The 20,007-nt window shown below is 38.3% G+C and overlaps 1 protein-coding gene across 2 annotated transcripts in view; it reads left to right on the top strand.

Annotated features, from left to right (window-relative positions):
* The window catches only part of MMP20 (matrix metallopeptidase 20), a 46,870-nt gene extending 27,407 nt beyond the window's left edge, over positions 1–19,463 (top strand). For both annotated transcript variants that reach the window (XM_002708568.4, XM_089312210.1), the window contains 4 exons: positions 3,509–3,645; positions 4,670–4,826; positions 17,596–17,699; positions 18,751–19,463. In XM_002708568.4, the coding sequence (XP_002708614.3) occupies positions 3,509–3,645; positions 4,670–4,826; positions 17,596–17,699; positions 18,751–18,851 (499 nt within the window). In that variant the 3' untranslated portion in view covers positions 18,852–19,463. The remainder of the gene's footprint in view (positions 1–3,508; positions 3,646–4,669; positions 4,827–17,595; positions 17,700–18,750) is intronic.
* Positions 19,464–20,007: the final 544 nt, after the last annotated feature.

Raw genomic sequence — 20,007 nt, 5'->3', positions numbered from 1 at the left:
ATGCTATGAGCCAGATCAGATTACTGTATGAGCCAGGTCAGTCTTTGTTGTGTGGAGCGGACCTTTGCAGGGTGTTTAGTGGAAGCCCTGACCCATTTAGGGTCTGATAGCACTGCCCACCCCTAGTTGTGGCAAACAAAATTATCACCAGGTATTGCCCAATGTCACCAGGGACACAAAAATCACCCTTGATTTAGAATCACCACTCAACTTCAATTTAGCCCTCACAATGCCCACAATATCCTAAATCAAGGTTTATTTGGTAAGGAATGTAAGATTCTAGCGCCTGGGAAAATGTTCCAGGTATGGTTTTGGTTTGAATCCCCTCTTAACCTCTGTAATTTACTGTTTCTTCCGGTGAGTCATTGAGGATGTCCATGTCCTACAACCTGACAAAAGGCAGAGTTTAATTCTGCCTAGAATCACTTGTTGATTCTTAAATGAGAAATGAGAGAAAATATATCTCAGCTTTAAAGGTCCTAAGAAGAAAGCAGCTGGTAGTTAACAACACCTCATCAGAGGTATGATTCGGATGGTCTGCTTTTGGGAGGATGTGGCAGCTCCTCCACCTCCCACCTTCCCCACATCTTCAGCTCAGACATTGCTATTCCCCAAAGCACACACTTTGAGTCTTAGCTCAGCAACCTGACCAGAGTCAGCATTTGAAAGCTGTGTGTGGCACTGAAGTAACTGGAGAACATTCCCATTTGAGGTTCCCTACTAGATCCCAGTAAGTCCAAGAACTAGTTGCTCGACTTTTCTAGAACACTCAAAACTGTAATCGTGGTGAGGTGAAGAAAAGGAAAGAGAGGGGGAAACAGTCCTTCGTGCCTTCAGGAAAGGGCCAGTCTAACTGGATAGTAGGTCAAGTTATAAACAAAGAAACAACAGGATCACAGGACTGAGAAGTAGATGAGGTAGGGTGTATGGCGACAATCCAGAGAGCTGGAAACAATCTAGGCTCTGCCTGCCCTTAATCACCAGCTGACCTTTGGCCTCTTCTGCCTTTCGGATCTCAGTGTTTCATCTGTTAGTATACATGTTGCACGTAAACTGTGATGTGCTGGGCCAGGGTTGAAGTAGTGTACCCTAAATGGAGTCTCACCACCAAATGCATTGTCTACAGTGCATGTGCAATTAGTGGGTAATTGAGGCCTAGGCAAAATAAAAATTTTTAAAACTAGTTAGCATCTATTCACATGGCATTTTATATATTATAAGAACTTTAATATGCCTTATCTCACTTTATCCTCATAATGATCTCATAATATTGGCCAAGGAGCTTTATTCCCATTTAAGAGATGATAAAACTAAGACAGTAGCAAAGCTGAAACTCCAGCCTACAGCTTGTGAAACAACACGATATGCTTTTGCTTCTACACCATGATGCTTCTTAGAAAGCATGAACAAATATTTATCTCTTCTCTATATAATCTCCTTTTAAAATTTTATCATCAACTGAAATTACTTCACCTAAGACACCATCATTAAACCCCTAAATGCAATGGGACATCCCTAACTTGGTAGCATTGATCATTTTGTGATCTAGTTTCTAATTGCGTACCAGTCTCTACTATTAGATTGCAAACATCTTGTGGGCAGGGCCTGGGGCTTATACAATGTTTTATCCTTGACTCTACCACAATGATTGGTGACAGGTGCTTCATAAATATATGCTATATTAACTGAATAGTTCAACATGAGGTTTGGGGAGTTTCTAAACCACATGGAAAGTTAAATGTCAGCATTTTCTTAGTTTGCCTGTCCACAAATGATGTTATGCCTTGATTCTGGAATTCTAAGGAGTGAAATAAAAGTGATCCCTGTTAAATATAAGAGTGGGAATAAGAGAGGGAGGAGATGTACAATTTGGGACATGCTAAATCTGACTTGCCCCAAAAGGTGGAGTTAGAATCATGCCAGGGGATTCCAATACAATCCCATCAAGGTGGCATGTACCAATGCCATCTCACTAGTCCAAGTGATCAATCTCAGTTCACAGTTGATCACACTGATAGGTCTAAGAGTCAAAGGGATCACACAAACAAGACTAGTGTCTGCTAATACTAGCTGACAGAATCAAAAAGGGAGAGAACGATCCATCATGGGAAGCGGGATACACAGCAGACTCATAGAATGGCAGATGTCCTAAATAGCACTCTGGCCTCAGAATCAGCCCTAAAGGCATTCTGATATGGCTGAAGAGCCCATGAGAGTATTTTAGGCATGGAAAGCCAAGACACCCTGGAAAAAAAAAAAAAAAGAAGAAGAAGACCTAAATGGAAGATCTCTGTGAGTGAGATCCCAGTGGAAAGAATGGGGCCATCAGAGAAGGAGGTACCTTTCTCTGAAGGGAGGAGAGAACTTCCACTTTGACTATGACCCTGTCGGAATAAATTGAAGTCGGCAAACTCAAAAGGCTTCCATAGCCTTGGCAACTCATGACTAGAGCCTAGGGAGATTACTGATGCCATAAACAAGAGTGTCAAATTGTTAAGTCAACAACAGGAGTTATGTGTACTTACTTCTCATGTGGGATCTGTCCTTAGTGTGTTGTCCAATGTGAAGTAATGCTATAACTAGTACTGAAACAGTATTTTACACTTTATGTTTCTGTGTGGGTGCAAACTGATGAAATCTTTACTTAATATATACTAAATCAATCTTCTGTATATAAAGATAATTGAAAATGAATCTTGATGTGAATGGAATGGGAGAGGGAGCAGGAGATGGGAGGGGTGTGAGTGGGAGGGAATTTATGGGGGGGGAAGCCATTGTAATCCATTAACTGTACTTTGGAAATTTATATTTCCTAATAAAAAAAGAAATTAAAAAAAAGAAAAATTATGTTCATCTCCAAAATGCAAAGTGGACCATATTGACATTGGGAGTTTCAACTTGATATATACTGCCACAATTTTATGAAAATTATATTAGATAAGTGGATGGATGAGTTGCTAAAGACGAAATTAATATGGGTGTGCTACATTTCCTGGTAATTAGATGCAGACTAAAAGATACAATGATGTAAGCAACACCATAGTTAATGAATATTAATGTTTTCACTATTTCTACAGGGGATAATTAGCATCTTCCAACCACAAACTTCGGGTTCATTTATATAATATTCATAATGTTCCCCTTCTGTATCACATTTATCTTTTTGAAATTTTAAATTTTAAAAGATCAGAATAGGAAGGAGAAATTTGTATCAAATGATATTTGCAATAAGAGGTTTCACAGTATATGTTGATCCCATTTCTCTCCACATTTTGAACATCCTTAAATAAATTAAATAAAAGGGATCACAAAGATGCCAAAGCAATGAATAGGAAGAAGAAATTGTTTGCTAAGATTGAAAGCAATTGTGCTTTCCTTAAAAACAAAGCAAGGGCAAAGAGAACTGGGCAGTGACCCCTGAAGTGTGACCTGCTGTTCATTTCCATCTAAGCACAATGCAAGATCTAAATCAACCTTTGCTCTTGGTTTCTTTTGAAACACCCAACAGGATTGTCTGGCGGCGGCAGGCTCACTTGCCAACAGGTGTTCAGCCCAGCACTATCACCAGCTCCTTCCCCCAGCTCATGTCCAATGTGGATGCAGCTTATGAAGTGGCTGACAGGGGCACTGCTTACTTCTTCAAAGGTACCCCACAGATCCCTCAAAGAAATAAATGGCAGGGGCACCAGGCCCCATCTGTTTGGAAAAATCTAGCATCGACAGCATTTGTTTGCTAATTGTGGGGCATGTTTTAGTAGCTGCCTGTCCTCAAGTTGGGTATGAAAGGCTACTCCACTCTACCATGTCTTGGCAATGACAGTAGCTGTCAGACTGTTCTCAGAAGCAAGCCTGTTAGCCCAGTGAGGCACTGTGCCAGGTGACAGTGACCACGGAGCGAGAAACCTGTTCCCTGCCCTGTAGGATCTCTGCCCAGAGGAACACACACACTCCACTGAGGACCTTTAAATGACTAAAGCCAACATGAGCCTCATGTGGGGGAGACAGAGCCCTCACCACTATGCCACGTTCAGAAGCAGTCAAGGAATGAGGGATGCCAGGGACATCAGGGAAGGAACACAGACAACACAAATCCTTCACTCCAGCCCTTTGCTATTTGAGTGACTTTGGGAAGTTATCTAACTGCTGGGAGTCTTTGTTTCCTCCTTACAATATGATCTTAGTTATATCAAGTTTGAAGCTGTATTGGAGCAATGGCTAGCAGATAGAAGTTACCCATTAAGTGATAACTTCCAATATGTGCTTATATTTTTCTGATGCCAAGACATAAGGGTAGAAGACAGGTGCCAACTTAAATAAGAACCATAGCATTTGCATGTCATTTGCCCCTTCTTACTCACAGTTATATGAAGATGAGCTCACAAATAAGCAAGATTGCAAATAAAAAAATACATTGAAAAATGTGTTAAATGTATGATACTTTGTACTGATATTTGGGCTTTCTTGTGGCATAACTAGGGATTTTTGCCTCCAAGAAAGTTTGAAGTCCTTACTGAACTGAACAGTTACAGACCCCTATCTTCTACTGCATTATATCATGGCCAATGTTCCGTGAACTAGTCCCATTTATAATTCTGCATAGCAACCTTCTAAAGTGAAGTGCATCACTAGGCAGCACGGACTTTTGGTAAACTTTAATTTCTGTTTTCAGGTCCACACTACTGGATAACAAGAGGATTCCAAATGCTAGGTTCTCCTCGAACGATTTATGACTTTGGCTTCCCAAGGTATGTGCAGCAAATAGATGCTGCTGTCTATCTCAAGGAGCCACAGAAGACCCTTTTCTTTGTGGGAGACGAATACTACAGGTATGGCTTTTCTCCATCTGGTTGTCTACATGTACTCACTGGGAAGGGGAAAAATATCCTTTTGCGGAACACAAATCATGGTGAGACTGCAGAAAGCCCATTGGCTCATTGTGGCCATATACAGATGGTTAGCTGTCTTCGAGATATGGAACCATTCAAATGAAGTGAAATATGCATTCAATAATTGCTGTATCTCTAGGATATCAAACATCCTGATCTCTCAATACATTCACTAAGTGGATCCCCAGAGCACTAAAAGTATGGATGCAGCATCCTCAAATACTGGGAATGCAGGCAAGGAGGGGGAGCGGGGTGTGGACACCACCGGTATGTGAACATAAAATGCATTCCAGAGTACACTGTGATTTGGGGTGAAAGAAGATCGTCATGACTATGGAACTCTTAGAAGGAAATTTTTGCCAAAAAGAGATGGTCAGATTGCTAAGTCCTGTTGTCCAGTATAGAACATGCAGATTCTTCTTATCCAAAGGAAACTAGAACATTTCCCATGCTGTCCTGTAGGGGGTTGCACCTATTTTTATAAATTATTTATCTGAGAGAGAGAAACAGGGAGGGAGGGAGAGAGTGCATGCTCCCGTCAACTGATTCATTCCCCAAATGCCCTCAACAGCCAGGCCTGGGCCAGGGTGAAGCTGCGAACTGAAAACAATCTGGGTCTCCCACAGGAGTGGAGGGAATCCAATTCCTTGAGCATCACCGAGTCTCTATTAGCTGAGCCAGGTATTAAGCCCAGCTACCCTGATACAGGACATGAGCATCTTACCCAGCACCTTTTCTGCAAGGTTAAGCACTCACCCCAATATCACCTATTTTTAATAACCATTTATATGACATAAAAGAAATGTATAAATAAATATTTGGCATCTGCTTTCTCCTGACTGATATCATCTTCCTCAATTTGGAGTTGAGAAAGTGATTTAACTGGAACACAGACATGGTTAATGAGAAAGACAAGTATTTTTTTTAATTTATAAAAAAATAATTTCAAGCACTTGTGATCCCTGCTGACTCTGGGGCCACTAAGAGTTTGGAAACATTGCCCAAAGTGTCATGTGGTGTCACAATGTGTTGCTTCTACTCCAGCCCTTAAACAATTAAGGCAGTTGTTTTTACCTCAACCCTTCCTATCTGAAACTTCCCGTTGAAATTCATCTGTTGGGCTGCTAATATCTGCCGGGCAGAGCATGACTGTCCACTGTCTTTCTTTAGGGTAAGGAGGCTATCAACAAAATGTACAGGAAGACAGGAATTAAGGAAGCTGCTTCCTGTTGTGGATTGTTCAGGGAATGGGGTTGAGAAACACACGTATCAGCGTGAGTGTGCGGAGTGTGACAGCATGCATGTTAGGATTATTCGCTTTAGTTATTGAAGCGTATTCACAGCCTGATTCTCACTGGGGGATGGGGTAGGGTGTCTACTCTCCCATTATCTCTCTTCACCATTTATCACCTGATCGCTGGACTAATCTACAACCCATCCATAGCAAAGCGTACACCTCCAGCCAGGTTGGACCAAGGCTAACCAGTTAAGACAAGAGGTTTGATGGGAGCAAAGGTTTAAAATTCCCCATAAGTCTGAGGCTGAGGAAGTAGAGGTTCTCTAGCTTTAATGACTCCTGATGGCATAGGGAATGATACCCTACCTTCCATCTGGACCTCCATGTGTGCTGAGGAAAGTTTTTAGTAATACAAATGAAGTTGATTTATTAAAAAGTTGGTCTAGGCCTTTAAATCAAATGTTAGTGAGCTCATTTTGCTGGGTGGGAAAAGAGACCATGGGAGGCACTCTGAGCCTTCCCAGGTTACTCGTGTGTGAAGTGACAGAGAACACCCAGGCACCTGCATTGTGCCTGGCATGTAGCAGGTGCTTAATAAAAAGGAATTCTTCAGTAATAGTGGAAACTTATATGATAGTTAAAAAGACATGTTTAAAAAATTGTGACGATTAACAGTTTTTTCACTCTTCAGTATTCCTCGCACTAATCCAGTCAGAGATCTGGCTAAAGGGAATTTCCTTTTTAAATACTGGAGGCCCCTGACATGAGACTGAAAGCACTGCGTGTGGCAAAGCATAGAGAATCCTTTCAGCAGTGGGCGTCTCACCTTCACACGCAGTATCACACCCTGGGCTATGCACTCAGGAGTCAGAAACATGACCCTGACCCACAGCTTAAAAACTCAGATTTAGCTACTATGCCATCCTGATTAATAAGCCCCCTGGATTCTGCACATTCAGCTTTGCAGGGCCTCACATGTATGACATCCTGGTGTCATGTGAAGCCCTGTGTGAAATGTCACATTCAGCTGCAAATGACAGGGATCCCCAAATGACTGTGGCTTAAACACACACAGGTTTGCCCTTTTCATGTATGTAAAGAGTCTGAAGTTCAACAGACTGAGAGCCAGTATGGTGGGACTGTGGTCAGTGACAACCCACATTCCTTCTAGAATTTTACCCCAGCTGTACTTAACACATGGCTCCCATCTCACGATCTGAGATGGCCAGGGGAGCTTCAGTCGTTATAGCCCTAGTTGAGAAGGGAGAAGCTGGGAGGAAAAGGCAAAGGAGACAAGTGAGGCTTTATAGGTAAACACACAACCACACAGAATGCAGAAGCCACAAGCCTCAGTAATTGCATTGGATTGCTCTCCACCGTCAGAACACTGGGTCCTGCCTCTCCCTGTGTCAGTTCTCAGGTTTTGAGTCCTCACACTGGCTCACACACAAATTAAGCGCCAGGGGAAGAAAAGTCTCTAGATATTCATTATAAGCAAAATAAAGATAGAAATACAACCTACTTTATACTCTTGTGGTATTGGATGGGAAAAAATGTGAAATGCTTGTCATTTAATCATTCAGTTTGTGTTGGGTGCTGTGTATGCCTTCAGTGGATTTTACAGATAAACAATAAGCAAAAACTCAAGTGTCAAACATGCTCTAACAGAAGACTGCACTGGAATCCGTGGACCAAACCAAAGAGAAAATGGCCAGCTCTAGCAGGGTACCAGGAAAGAGTTCTTAAGGGAAGTGATGACTGAGCTGCACTTTGAAGGCTGCCTAGACATTTCCCAGCCAGGGGTGGGATGAGGTGGGTGGCTTCCAGGCACAGAGAGCAGTTACAGCAAAGGCACTGATGCACGAAATAGCCTGTGAGTGTGGGGAAAACCTCAAGCAGGTCAGTATGACTAGAACTGGGGCTAAAATGAGAAATGTGGCCAAGAGAAAGAGGACACAGCCCGTGGAGGGTGAGGGCCTTTCTAGCTAGACCAGTGTGTATTAGGCAGAAGAGAGGGACTCACCCAGTAGGCTTTGTGTTATAAAGCATCACCCCGGCAGCCATGTGACTGGATTAGAAGGGGCCAAGAATGGAAGTCCGCTCAGCAAGTTGGGCCAGAGGCAGCATAAGTATAGTTAAAGTGCTCAAAGAAAAAACTCTCAACAAAGACTCCTATATCCAGCAAAGCTACCTTTCAGAAAGGAAGGAGAAATAAAGACATTCTCCAGTAAACAAAAACTGAAAAATTGTTGCTTGCAGATTTTCTGTACAAGAAATACTAAAGGAAATTCTTTAGGCTGGAAGCAGATAGAAACCTAGACCCATACGAACCAACAGAGTGTTAGCATATGTAATTTCTTAATTATAAAAGACAGTGTAAGTGCATGTTTCTTCTCCTTTTGTCTCTTAACTGGTTGAAAACCAAGCTGTTTAAAACAATTTGCAAATAATGCTGTTGTTGAGCCTATAACATGTAGAAATATATTTGCCAACAGCACAAAGGGTGTGGCTGGGGAAAAAAAAAAAACTGTTACGTTAAGGAAATGACACCAAATGGTAACTCCCAAGAACAAAAGGAAAGAAGCAGAAATTGGGGTTAAGAAGTGTAATATAACAAAAGTACAAATATGTACTTGTTCTCCTTTCTTTTCTCAGACCTTTAGAAGACATTGAATCATATAAAATTATTATATAATTATTTAGAGGCCTGCAAAATAAAGAGATGCAATGCATACAACAGAAGTACCACAAAAATGGAGGGAAAGGAAATAGAGCTATTTAGGAATGAGGTTTATTTATCTTACTAGAATTGTTATTACAAATCTGAGGCAGATTTTTGTATGTTAGAATGTGCATGGTAAGCCTTATAGAAATCACTAAGGAAATAATTTAAGAAAATATGGTGAAAAATGATAAAAAATTAAAATGTTACATTAGATGGTTTTTCACTAGTGCAAAAGAAAAACTGGGGAAGAATAGAGGAACCAAAAGATGTGAGACACACAGAAAGCAAAAAGTAAATTGGCAGGCATAAATTCAACTTAATCAGTGACATTAAAAATAAATAGATAATCAATCAATCAGACATCAGATTCCCAGACTGGATTTAAACACAAAACAACTTCTAACTATATCCTATGCTGTAGTAGACATATTTTAAATTCCAAGTTGTAAATAGAATAATAGTTATAAATAGATTGAATAAAAGGAAAGATATAGCATGCAAACAGCAGCCAAAAGAGTGGTTGAGTGGCTCTATTAATATAGGCAAAACAGACTTTAAAGTAAAATATGTTATTTTAAAATGACATTTTATAATAAAAGGGTCAATGTACATGGTAACATAACAATTATAGGAGTATAAACTCAAAATATAAACAATAAGTGATAGAAATAAAGGGAGAAATTAACAATGGAGGAATAATAGTTGGAAAGTTCAATACCTCATTTCCAATAAGAGATACAATAGATAAGCAGGTCAACAAAGAAAAGAAGACTTGGATAGCACTAGGCGAGCAGATAACTATAGAATGTTCAACCCAATGAGAGAATACGCATTTTTCTCAAGTGTATATGGAACATTCTCCAGGATAGATCTATGATAGGCCGCAACAAAAGTCTAAATGAACTTAAAACAATTTAATTATTTTCTCTGATCACAATGAATGAACATAGAAATTAACACCAGAAGGAAAATTGGAAATTTTACAAAACATGAGCATTAAACAACCAATGTGGCAAAGAAGAAATCATAAGAAAAATTAGAAAATAGTTAGAAAGAAAATACTTAGAAGTAAATGAAAATTAAGATACAATATACCTGGCCGGCACCGCGGCTCACTAGGCTAATCCTCCGCCTTGTGGCGCCGGCACACCAGGTTCTAGTCCCAGTCGGGGCGCCGGATTCTGTCCCGGTTGCCCCTCTTCCAGGCCAGCTCTCTGCTGTGGCCAGGGAGTGCAGTGGAGGATGGCCCAAGTGCTTGGGCCCTGCACCCCATGGGAGACCAGGATAAGTACCTGGCTCCTGCCATCAGATCAGTGCGGTGCACCGGCCGCGGCGGCCATTGGAGGGTGAACCAACGGCAAAGGAAGACCTTTCTCTCTGTCTCTCTCTCTCTCACTGTCCACTCTGCCTGTCAAAAAAATTTTTTTAAATTTTTTTAAAAATTTAAAAAGTGAAAAGGTCTCAAGTCAAAAATTTAATCATACATTTTAACACATTGAAAAATCAAGAAGAAGTTAAACCAAAGGCAAGTAGAAAGAATAAAGATTACAAATGGAACTAAAAGTGAAACAGAATAAATAAGCAACTTGGAAAATCAACAATACCAAAGGTTGGTTCTTGAAAAGATAAAAAAAAGATGACAAACTTTTTACTCAACTGACCAAGTGAAAATCAGAAGACTCAAATTACTGAATTCAGAAATGGAAGAGGATAATTGATCTCACTGACCTTACAGAAATAGAAAAGGATTACAAAGAAAAGCCATGAGCAATTGTATATCAATAAATTAGGTAATGTAATGAAAAACTTTTGAAAAGATACAAACTAGTGAATCTATGTCAAGAAAACAGTCTGAAAATATGTCTGACAAGTGATGACATTGAATTAGAAACCAAAAACAATCCACAAAGGAAAGCTCAAGCCAAGATGGCTTCACTGGTGAGTTCTACCAATGCTTTTAAAAGAGAATTCACACCAATTTCTCACGACTTCCTCTAAAGCATAAAATAGAAGAGCATACTAACTAACTCATTGATTGAGTCCAGCATCAATCTAATAGCAAAGAAACATCACAAGAAAATAAAACTTCAAATTAATATCTATTTGGGAATATGCACACCAAAATGTTCAAAACTACCAGCAAACCAAATTTAGCATCATATAAAAAAGAGTAATACACCAGGACCACTTCTCCAAGGAAGATATACTAGTGGCCAGTAAGTACATGAAAAGATGATCAACATCAGTAGTCATCAGGGAAATGCAAATCAAAACCCCAATGAGATACAACTTCATACTTACTAGGATGCTAAAATTAAAAAAAAAATTTCAAATAATAACAGTGTTAGCAAGAATATCAAGTAGTTGGAATTCTTATACACCACTCGTGAGAACATAAATTACTACAGCCACATTGGATACCAGGATTCTATTCCTCAGAAAGTTAAACTTAAAATATCATTTGATCCAGAGGACCAAATGGGATTTTTATCCAGGAATGTAAGGTCAGTTTAACATCTAAAATCAATGTAATGTACCATACCTATAGGATAAAAATGAAAACTATATGATCATCTCAGTAGATGCAGAGAAAGCATTTGGCAAAATTTCATATCATTTCATGATTAAACCTGTATAAACTCATTGTATCAAAGAGGTACTTACTTCACCAGGTTAATAGCACTTTTGTTCACAATAGCCAAAATATGGAATCAACCAAGTTGTCCATCAACAGATGAATAAAGAAAATGTGATATATGTGTATGTACATACAATGGAATATTATTTCTCCATATAAAAGAATGAAGTTCTATCATTTGCAGCAAAGCTAGACACAGAAAGACAAATACCACATGTTCTTCCTTATATTTGCTGCTGCAAATACAGGGTTTTGTCAAGCTTTATTTTAAATCTTTGTCAAACAATTGGATAGGAATTGTATAAAAACTATAATTTTAATGATTTTGTGTCTATTTGAAAATTCGTGGGTGAAGCTGAATCTCTTTTCTTTGATTATCATGTATAGTCCTTGCCTACTTTCCTGCTGGACGATGGCCTTTTTACTTTTTATTTGTTGAACTCTATATTTAGCCAAAAAGCATTTTACTATAATGTACATTTAAAATGTTATCAAAAATAATGAAATATTTATAAGAACACAAAAAATAAATAAAAATGCATTAGCATAAAAGCTGGGAATTATTTAAACAAATAAAGCAGTTTGGAATGAAAAAAAAAATCTGCTTGTGTTCAAGTCCCAGCTCCACTCTTGATTCCAGTTCCTTGCTAATGGGTACCCTGGGAGGCAGCAGGGATGGCTCAAGTGTCTGGGTCACTGCCACTCATGTGGGAGACCTGGATTGATTTTTCAGCTCCCAGCTTCAGTCTGGCCCAGCCCCAGCCACTGTGGATATTTGAGAAGTGTATCCACATATAGGAATGCGCTCTCTCTCTCTCTCTCTCTCTCTCCTTGTTCTCCTTTCTCTTCTTTCTCAGATAGTTTCTGAAAGTATAAAACACTTGGAGTAAATTAGTAAATTTAACCAAAACAATGGGAAACTTATAACCTGAAAATTACAAAACATCATGGTAAGAAATTAAGTAAGATCTAAATGAAAAGAGTATCCATGTTCATGGATCGGAAATCTTAATGTTTTTAAGAATGCAATATTCCCCAAATTGACCTATGGATTCAGCATAGCCCCTATCAGAATGCTGTTGCCTTCTTTGTAGAAACTGACAAGCTGATCTTAAAATTTATATGGATACTAATACAAAAGAACAAGATTGTAAGACTCATAGTTCCTAATTTCAAAAAGAAACAGTAGTCAAAATGGAGTGATACTGCCATAAGAGTAGATACATAGATGAATGGAATAAGATGTAGATTCCAGAAATAAACCAATATATCTATGGCTAATTGACTTTTGACAAGTTGCTAAGACTATTCAGTGGAGAAAGAATAAGTTTCTTCAACAAATTGTTCTGGAACAAGTAGATAGCCACATGTGAAACTGTGGAGTTGGACACTCATACCACATACAAAACTTAAAATCAATCAAACATCTTAAGTATAAGAGCTCAAGCCACAAAACTTTCAGAGGAAAATGTAGAGAACTCTCCATGACCATGGATTTAGCATTGGATGCTTCAAAATGACACCAAAAGCATAAGCCAAAAAGAAAAATTAGATAAATTGAAATTCATCAAACCACAAATTTTTCATCTTCAAAGAACTCTATCAAGAAAGTAAGAAGACAACCCAAAGAATGAGGGAAAATTTTTGTAAGTCATGCAGGTAGCACAAGACTTACATCTGGAATATATATAAAAGATTTTCAACTTTGTTTATAAAAAGACAAATAGCCCAAATAAAATATGGGCAAAGGACTTGAACAGACACTTCTCCAAGGAAGATATACTAATGGCCAATAAGTACATGAAAAGATGATCAACATCAGTAGTCATCAGGGAAATGCAAATCAAAACCCCAAAGAGATACAACTTCATACTTACTAGGATGCTAAAATTAAAAATTTTTTTCAAATAATAACAGTGTTGGCAAGAATATCAAGTAGTTGGAATTCTTATACACCACTCGTGAGAACATAAATTACTAGAGCCACATTGGATACCAGGATTCTATTCCTCAGAAAGTTAAACTTAAAATACCATTTGATCCAGAGTGCTAATCCTAGAGAGCTACCCAAGAGAAATGAAAATATGTGGCTGCACAAAAATTGTACAAAAATATTCATAGAAGCATTATTTAAAATGTCTAAGTGTCAAAACAACCTAATTTACATTGTATTATGTGGATACATAAAATGTGACAAATTCTTAACAATGGAATATTACTTAGCCATGAAGATGAACGAAGTTCTGATATATACAATAATATAGACAAATCTCGAAAGCATTTCCTAAGTGAAATAAAATAAGTTAAAAATTAACACATATGATTCCATTTTTATGAAATATCCAGAAAAAGTAATTCTATGGAGACAGAAAGTAGCTTTGTAAATGTCTAGAGCTGAGTGGAATAGAGGAGGGGGAGTTGAGGTCTGATAGCTAAAAGACATGAGATTTCTTTTGAGGGCAATGGTGATGTTCCAAAATTGATTATGCTGATAGTATCTCAATTCCCTGAGTATATTAAAAAATTCCATGAGTATACTAAAAAATAATTGAATTGTTAAACAGAGTGTGTTGTGTGGCTGAGACAGAACTATGGCAATGATCCTTCCAGAGATAATAACTTTGGAGGAAAAGTGAAGATTTGATTGTTCTTCAAGCATTAGAACATTGAGATCTTCATGTTTGACTAGTTGGGAGTCATTTTTTTTATTTTGTCATTTACCAAAATAGTAAGCTTGAGAAGTGAAGGAGAATTAAGAGGAAAAAGAGAAGTTCCATTCTGTACATGTGGAGTTTGACATACCTAATACTAGTTCTGAGCTAATGTTCATTTAGGGCCAAAACAAACCACAAGGCGTACGTCTTGGTGAGACCTAAGATGCAAATGTTCAGAAGAGAGCTGACATACAGGTCTTGAGTGAAAGAAAACTCAGGCTAGAGAGATAATTTGGTAACTGAGATAAAGTGGTAACTGAGGCCACGTGAGAGCATGAGACTGTCCAGAAAGAAGGAGCCAAGAACATCATATGAAAATATGAAAGGGGAAGAAATCTCTCCAGTCACTGGCAATTGCAGCATCTTTTAATGAATCATTTGCAGCATCTTAACACTTTCTCCTTCTCGCTTGGAAGAGTGTTCATTTTGAAATAGTTCAATGTGTATCCTGACATTTTTCTACTTCATAGTATACCATTGATACTTTTCCATATTGCTAACAAATTCTTAGTCCCAGAGTCTTCTCACGGCCATTTTTCTGGTATAATCCTGTTTTCTGACTCATCTGGATTGGTACTTGGCAACTGCTTGCTTTTCTGCCCTCTTTTTGTTCCTGATCATATTCCCCACTGCTCTTCTCTAGTGTAGATCACAAAGTCCCTTCTTGCATGAAAGCTGTGTGATTCCTGGCTAAAAGCTACTCCCTTCAAAGGAATTCTAGATTGCTCTGTCGTTGTCTCTCCTGACCCACACTGGAAAGGTCAGCTTCACGAAACTTACATCTGAGATACCTCATCAGGAAGTTCCCCTTTTGCCAGCATTCCTCATGTTCCTGTTAAGCGTCTGTTAGCCAACTCACCACCCCACTTAGTACTTCAGAGGACGCAGAATGCAGTCAGTTATGCCATTGACAGCTAACAGAAATCATCCCAGTCAAAACACAAGGAATGCCTGAAAAATCTAAGCTCTAAGTGTACATGTTAGGTTCAACAGAAGTGCAAGCACTTTAATATGTCTTCACAAATGTGATAAGATCTATCTGAAAGACTACATCAGATGTCTGTGCTAATACAGTATCACAAAGTATAACTGTCAGCAATGATTTGTTTAATATCTGCACACTTCAATCCATATTAAATGATGAGACAAACACCCATAAAGGTAATAAGTTACAGATTATTATTTTTGATACATAGGTTTCACATTGATGAGAAAACACATGTAATAATTTGAGCTGTTACCTATTACCTAGTAGATTCTCAATACAATTTTATTCTTCAAATTCATCTAACATTTATTCATGGCTTACTATGTGTCCCAAATCCTGATGGGTATTTTCTCATATTCTCTCATTCTCCTATCTGCCTTCGTTGCAGTCTTGAGAAGCTGGTACTTCTTATCTCCATTAAACAGCTAAAAACAGTGTCAGAGAATTTACTTGGTTAATTTATTTCATGTCCTTTGAATCCAAATCCAAAGGGCCTTCCCATCTACCACTTAGAGTCACTTCCCAGTTCTCTTCACCCTTAGTTTCTTGTCAGTCAGGATACCCATGGCTCCCATCCTATCGTATCATTTCCTGTCATTTTATCCTCTTGGCCAAATCTTCGATGGGTCATTAGACCTTTTACTGACTACTTCCAACATTTTCTAGTCTTCCTTTTCCTACCTCTTCTCCACCATGCTTGTTCCTGTAAAGTGTTATTCAGATACAATATTTTTAAGATAAAAGATTAAGCTTCTTGGTGGCTTGAGATAGTAGATCAAATCACAAAGTTCACTCTACCTCATATGAGGTCAGAGCTAATGTTTCTTGGGGCCAAAACAAACTACAAAGGCTTACGTCTTGGGCCTGCCTTGAGTACTACATGGGGCAGGTTCTCCCTCTCCCTCTCCCTCTCCCTCTCCCTCTCCCTCTCCCTCTCCCTCTCCCTCTCCCTCTCCCTCTCTCTTTCTTTCTCTTTCTCTCTCTCTCTCTCTCTCTCTCTCTCTCTGTGTGTGTGTGTAAATTATCTCTTATCCTCATGACCACTATTTTCCAGACATGAAAATCAGGGCACAGGGCTCAGAGCACATTCTCCTCATCGCAGAGCCAGCAAATAACAGAATCAAAAGTTTAAACCCAAAGCCATCTGACTATATATGTTGTGCTCTTTGCTCTGTAACATAAATTTCCCAGTATAGATCCACAGAGAGCTAGATCATCACAGAGTTTTTGCCAGTTCACAGCAAAATAATAACAATAGTGCAGCATCATCAATACTGGAAGTGCAATCTGTCAGCATAAAAACAGGTTATTGGTGAGAACTGTCTTTTATTTTGAGCGTATGTTCTATCTCCCTTATTGGTGCTAAAGTTACTTTTCTTTGTGAAATGACAATGAAAATAAGTTTAAATGAGTTTTTGACCATTTGATAGCAGTGTTCTTGGTAAAATGAAAAGGAGGTAATCTTGTGTTAGTTATGTGGGCCCCATCTAAATAATATCCGTATTAAAGGTCTAAATGAAATATTAATCTGTTATAGTTCATATGTTAGGAAAACCAACTTCCACCCGTATGCCCCACACTCCACAAAGCAGTTCAACCCTCCCCTCAGTTTCTGCCTGAGCACTCTTTCTCGGTGTTTGACTGCTGTTCAGTCTCATGAGAGATTGGTTCCCTGGCCTGTCTGTTCATAGCCACCCAAGAAGCATGTCTCAGGCAATGGTAGGCATGGTCTACTGCCACAGGAAAATACCCTGTAGCCCAAGTACCAGGAGAAATTGTCTGATCTTGTGGTGGGAAAAGAATGTGGTGTCCACCTGGGAATGCACCCATTTAGAGTTCTGTGCTCATGAAGAAGGGACTTTCTAGTACTTTAAATGAAGTCCTACTGAAGAGGTGAGAGTCATCACTGCCTACTGCTGAACTCAAGAAAGGCATGCTGCCTTATACACGTCACAGTCTCATGCACAAGGAGAATTTAGACCACAAAGAGATGGTAGGCAGTCTCAGGCTTATCATCGAAGGGTGGTTGCTGATCCAGAAAAAGAAATTCAATCAACTATTCAGTCAGTTGTATAATTTTTCCAGGAAACAAAAGCAATGGAATTCAATTAAATTGATCGAAAAGACAGGTATTCAATTATTAAAGATTTTCTTGGTTTTTATTTACTGATTATTCATGCATTCACTTATCCATTCATTAGTATTAGCTCAGTCCTTTCTCCATAGGTATTTAGCACTAAGCCAATGACTGAAAGTCCGTATGAAAGACTTTCAATGCTTTGGTTAGCCAAGATATCCAGAGACAATGAGAGAATATCATAAGTCATCTCTGGCTAAATATATCTATGTCATCTACAACCAATAAAGCCTCTTATTACTATTATTTATGAAATAATACTTCTTCCAGCTATGATGAACGAAAAAGGAAAATGGAAAAAGACTATCCAAAGAGTATTGAAGAAGAATTTTCAGGAGTAAATGGCCAAATAGATGCTGCTATGGAATTAAATGGTGAGTGTTTCCACCAGAAAAACTTCCTTGGTGGAAATTATAGCAAGAACTCTGGACTCTGCATTTGCACAACAGAGAGTAGGTTTTCAAACAGAAGTCAATTGGTTTTGTTTTAGGTCCATGGTCCTTTTATAAGTTTAGCTAACCAGATTATCCACTAGAAAGAAGAATTATAAAAGTTCTTTCATTGCAGTTTTCTATTAATGAAAATCTTTAAAAATATAATCTCAATCCATTAATCACCTAGATCATAAAGTTCACTCAGGTCAAGATTACCTTTTTTGTCTTTAAAATATGCATAGTTTTAACCTAACTGCCTTTTCCCACCCCATCACTCAATTATTGAAATTTAACATATAGCTAGGAAGGCTTAACTGAAATTGACAGAATAAATTTAGTTGAATCTTTTGAATCAGTCAGCCAACACATTACTCTTGCATATGGAGCACAGAGCTGGACACTGTTCAGAAGTGCAAAGACAGTTCCAGACATGACCTCTGTCAAATGGAATGATTAGCACCTTTGGGGAAATGCCTGTCCAACCAACTCTGGAGAGGTTACTGGAAAACAAGACAATTTACCTACTTATTACTGAATTACATGATAGGTTTTACAATAATTGTAAGGGGTGATTTCAGAAGGAAAAGACTTGAAAGGAAAACCTGGAAGCAGTAGTTGGAAATTTCATCATGCAATGTTAGCTGGGTTTTGAAGACTGCTTGGAGATCTAAAAAGGGAAAGAAAAGAGAGGGACTTCCTGGGGGAGAAAAGCCTGGGCAGAAGTATCAAGCATGCCTGAGCACAGCATGTTAGATGACCCCAAAGAGAGGGTCTTATCCTGGCTAGAACAAAAAGATGAGAAATGCCTAAAAGATGGGAGGTGCTGGGGTCTAGAACAGGTGGAGAAATGCAAAAGACAAGTTAACTATCACCTGAAAAACACCCAGTTCCCCTTTGATGCCACCTCAAGAAATTTGCAATTACCAATCCTCACGTTTTTATATTTGCAAGCAATTTTCAGTAACTGTGCTTTCAACTTTGTCTCTTTTAGGCTACATTTACTTCTTTTCAGGACCAAAAGCATACAAGTATGATACAGAGAAGGAAGATGTGGTTAGTGTGATGAAATCTAATTCCTGGATCGGTTGCTAAATAAAAAGATCTTGTCTATCCTGAGGAATGAAGATGATTACAAACAGCTGGTAACTGGATCTTAAGGACTAAAGCAGGATATAGAATAGGGATTCTTCCCATGGCCTTCAATTCCAAAGAAAATTTAAAGTTCATTGAAAATAACAATGCTTTAAAATTTTTTAACAATTTTGATTCAAACGAGAAGTTTCCTATATGACAAACTTTGCACAAAACTGGAATTAACACAGTGCTCTCTTCAATTAGACATTCATTTGTTTTGTACACAAACACTAAAGCAAATTCATCAATTTGGTTTTTATTTCCAGGAGGAAGGTTAGTTTCACATTCCTTGGCATAGATTATAATTCTTTTCATAGGAAGTGTCATTACCATACAAATTATCAATTTTTTATAAATGATAACTTTTGTGGCCATAATTTGGCCATCACTTATTATGATGAATATAATGTGTTTGCTTCAAATATACCACAAAATAACACATAAGTTTTGCTTCTTGTTTGTTCGTTTGACTCTAGGTTGACTCATTTTTTCTCTGAAGTAGGAGACAGTAGATAAACACATTCATACTATGCAACAGATAGGCACTTTGCAAAAGGAAAACTTTTAACAAATCCCAATTAAAATGTTCCATTAGAACAGTTCCTCATTTTATGTTAATATTTATTAGCTTCCATAGACTTTGGCAACAAACTGTGTTTACAGAAGATGTTCATCATCAGATAGAGTCATGAGTACATAGACCCAGAAGAAATGACAATAACTCACTCCATTTCTTGCTTCCTGTTAATATCTATGTTTGGCCCATCTAAGTGAGACTCTTTTGAGTATTTTTCCATTTAGGAGAGGTCATCTTTTTTGTATTAATTTTTCTTACTTCAAGATAAATCTTTTTGTCCCTACCTAGTCATCACTACAGACAGAATTATGACTGTCCAGCATTCTTATGATTTTTTTAAAATCTTATCCTCTAGAATGTAAGGATTCTAAAATATGTTAATGGGTCTAAAATTGAAGATAAAAAGCATGTAATATACTTTGTAGATTGCTAGGACCATCTACAGTGTTTAACAGATGTTAGCTGCAATTACACACATTTATTAAATTTGTCACACATAACTTGCTAAAAAGACCTACTATGAAGAAGGAATAGGCA

Source organism: Oryctolagus cuniculus, chromosome 1 (genome assembly GCF_051225735.1).
Source record: "Oryctolagus cuniculus isolate XC-2025 breed Fujian yellow rabbit chromosome 1, ASM5122573v1, whole genome shotgun sequence".
In the NCBI taxonomy this organism is placed as follows: domain Eukaryota; kingdom Metazoa; phylum Chordata; class Mammalia; order Lagomorpha; family Leporidae; genus Oryctolagus; species Oryctolagus cuniculus.
The sequence above is the reverse complement of the archived record's forward strand: the minus strand, read 5'-3'. Positions and strand labels throughout refer to the sequence as shown.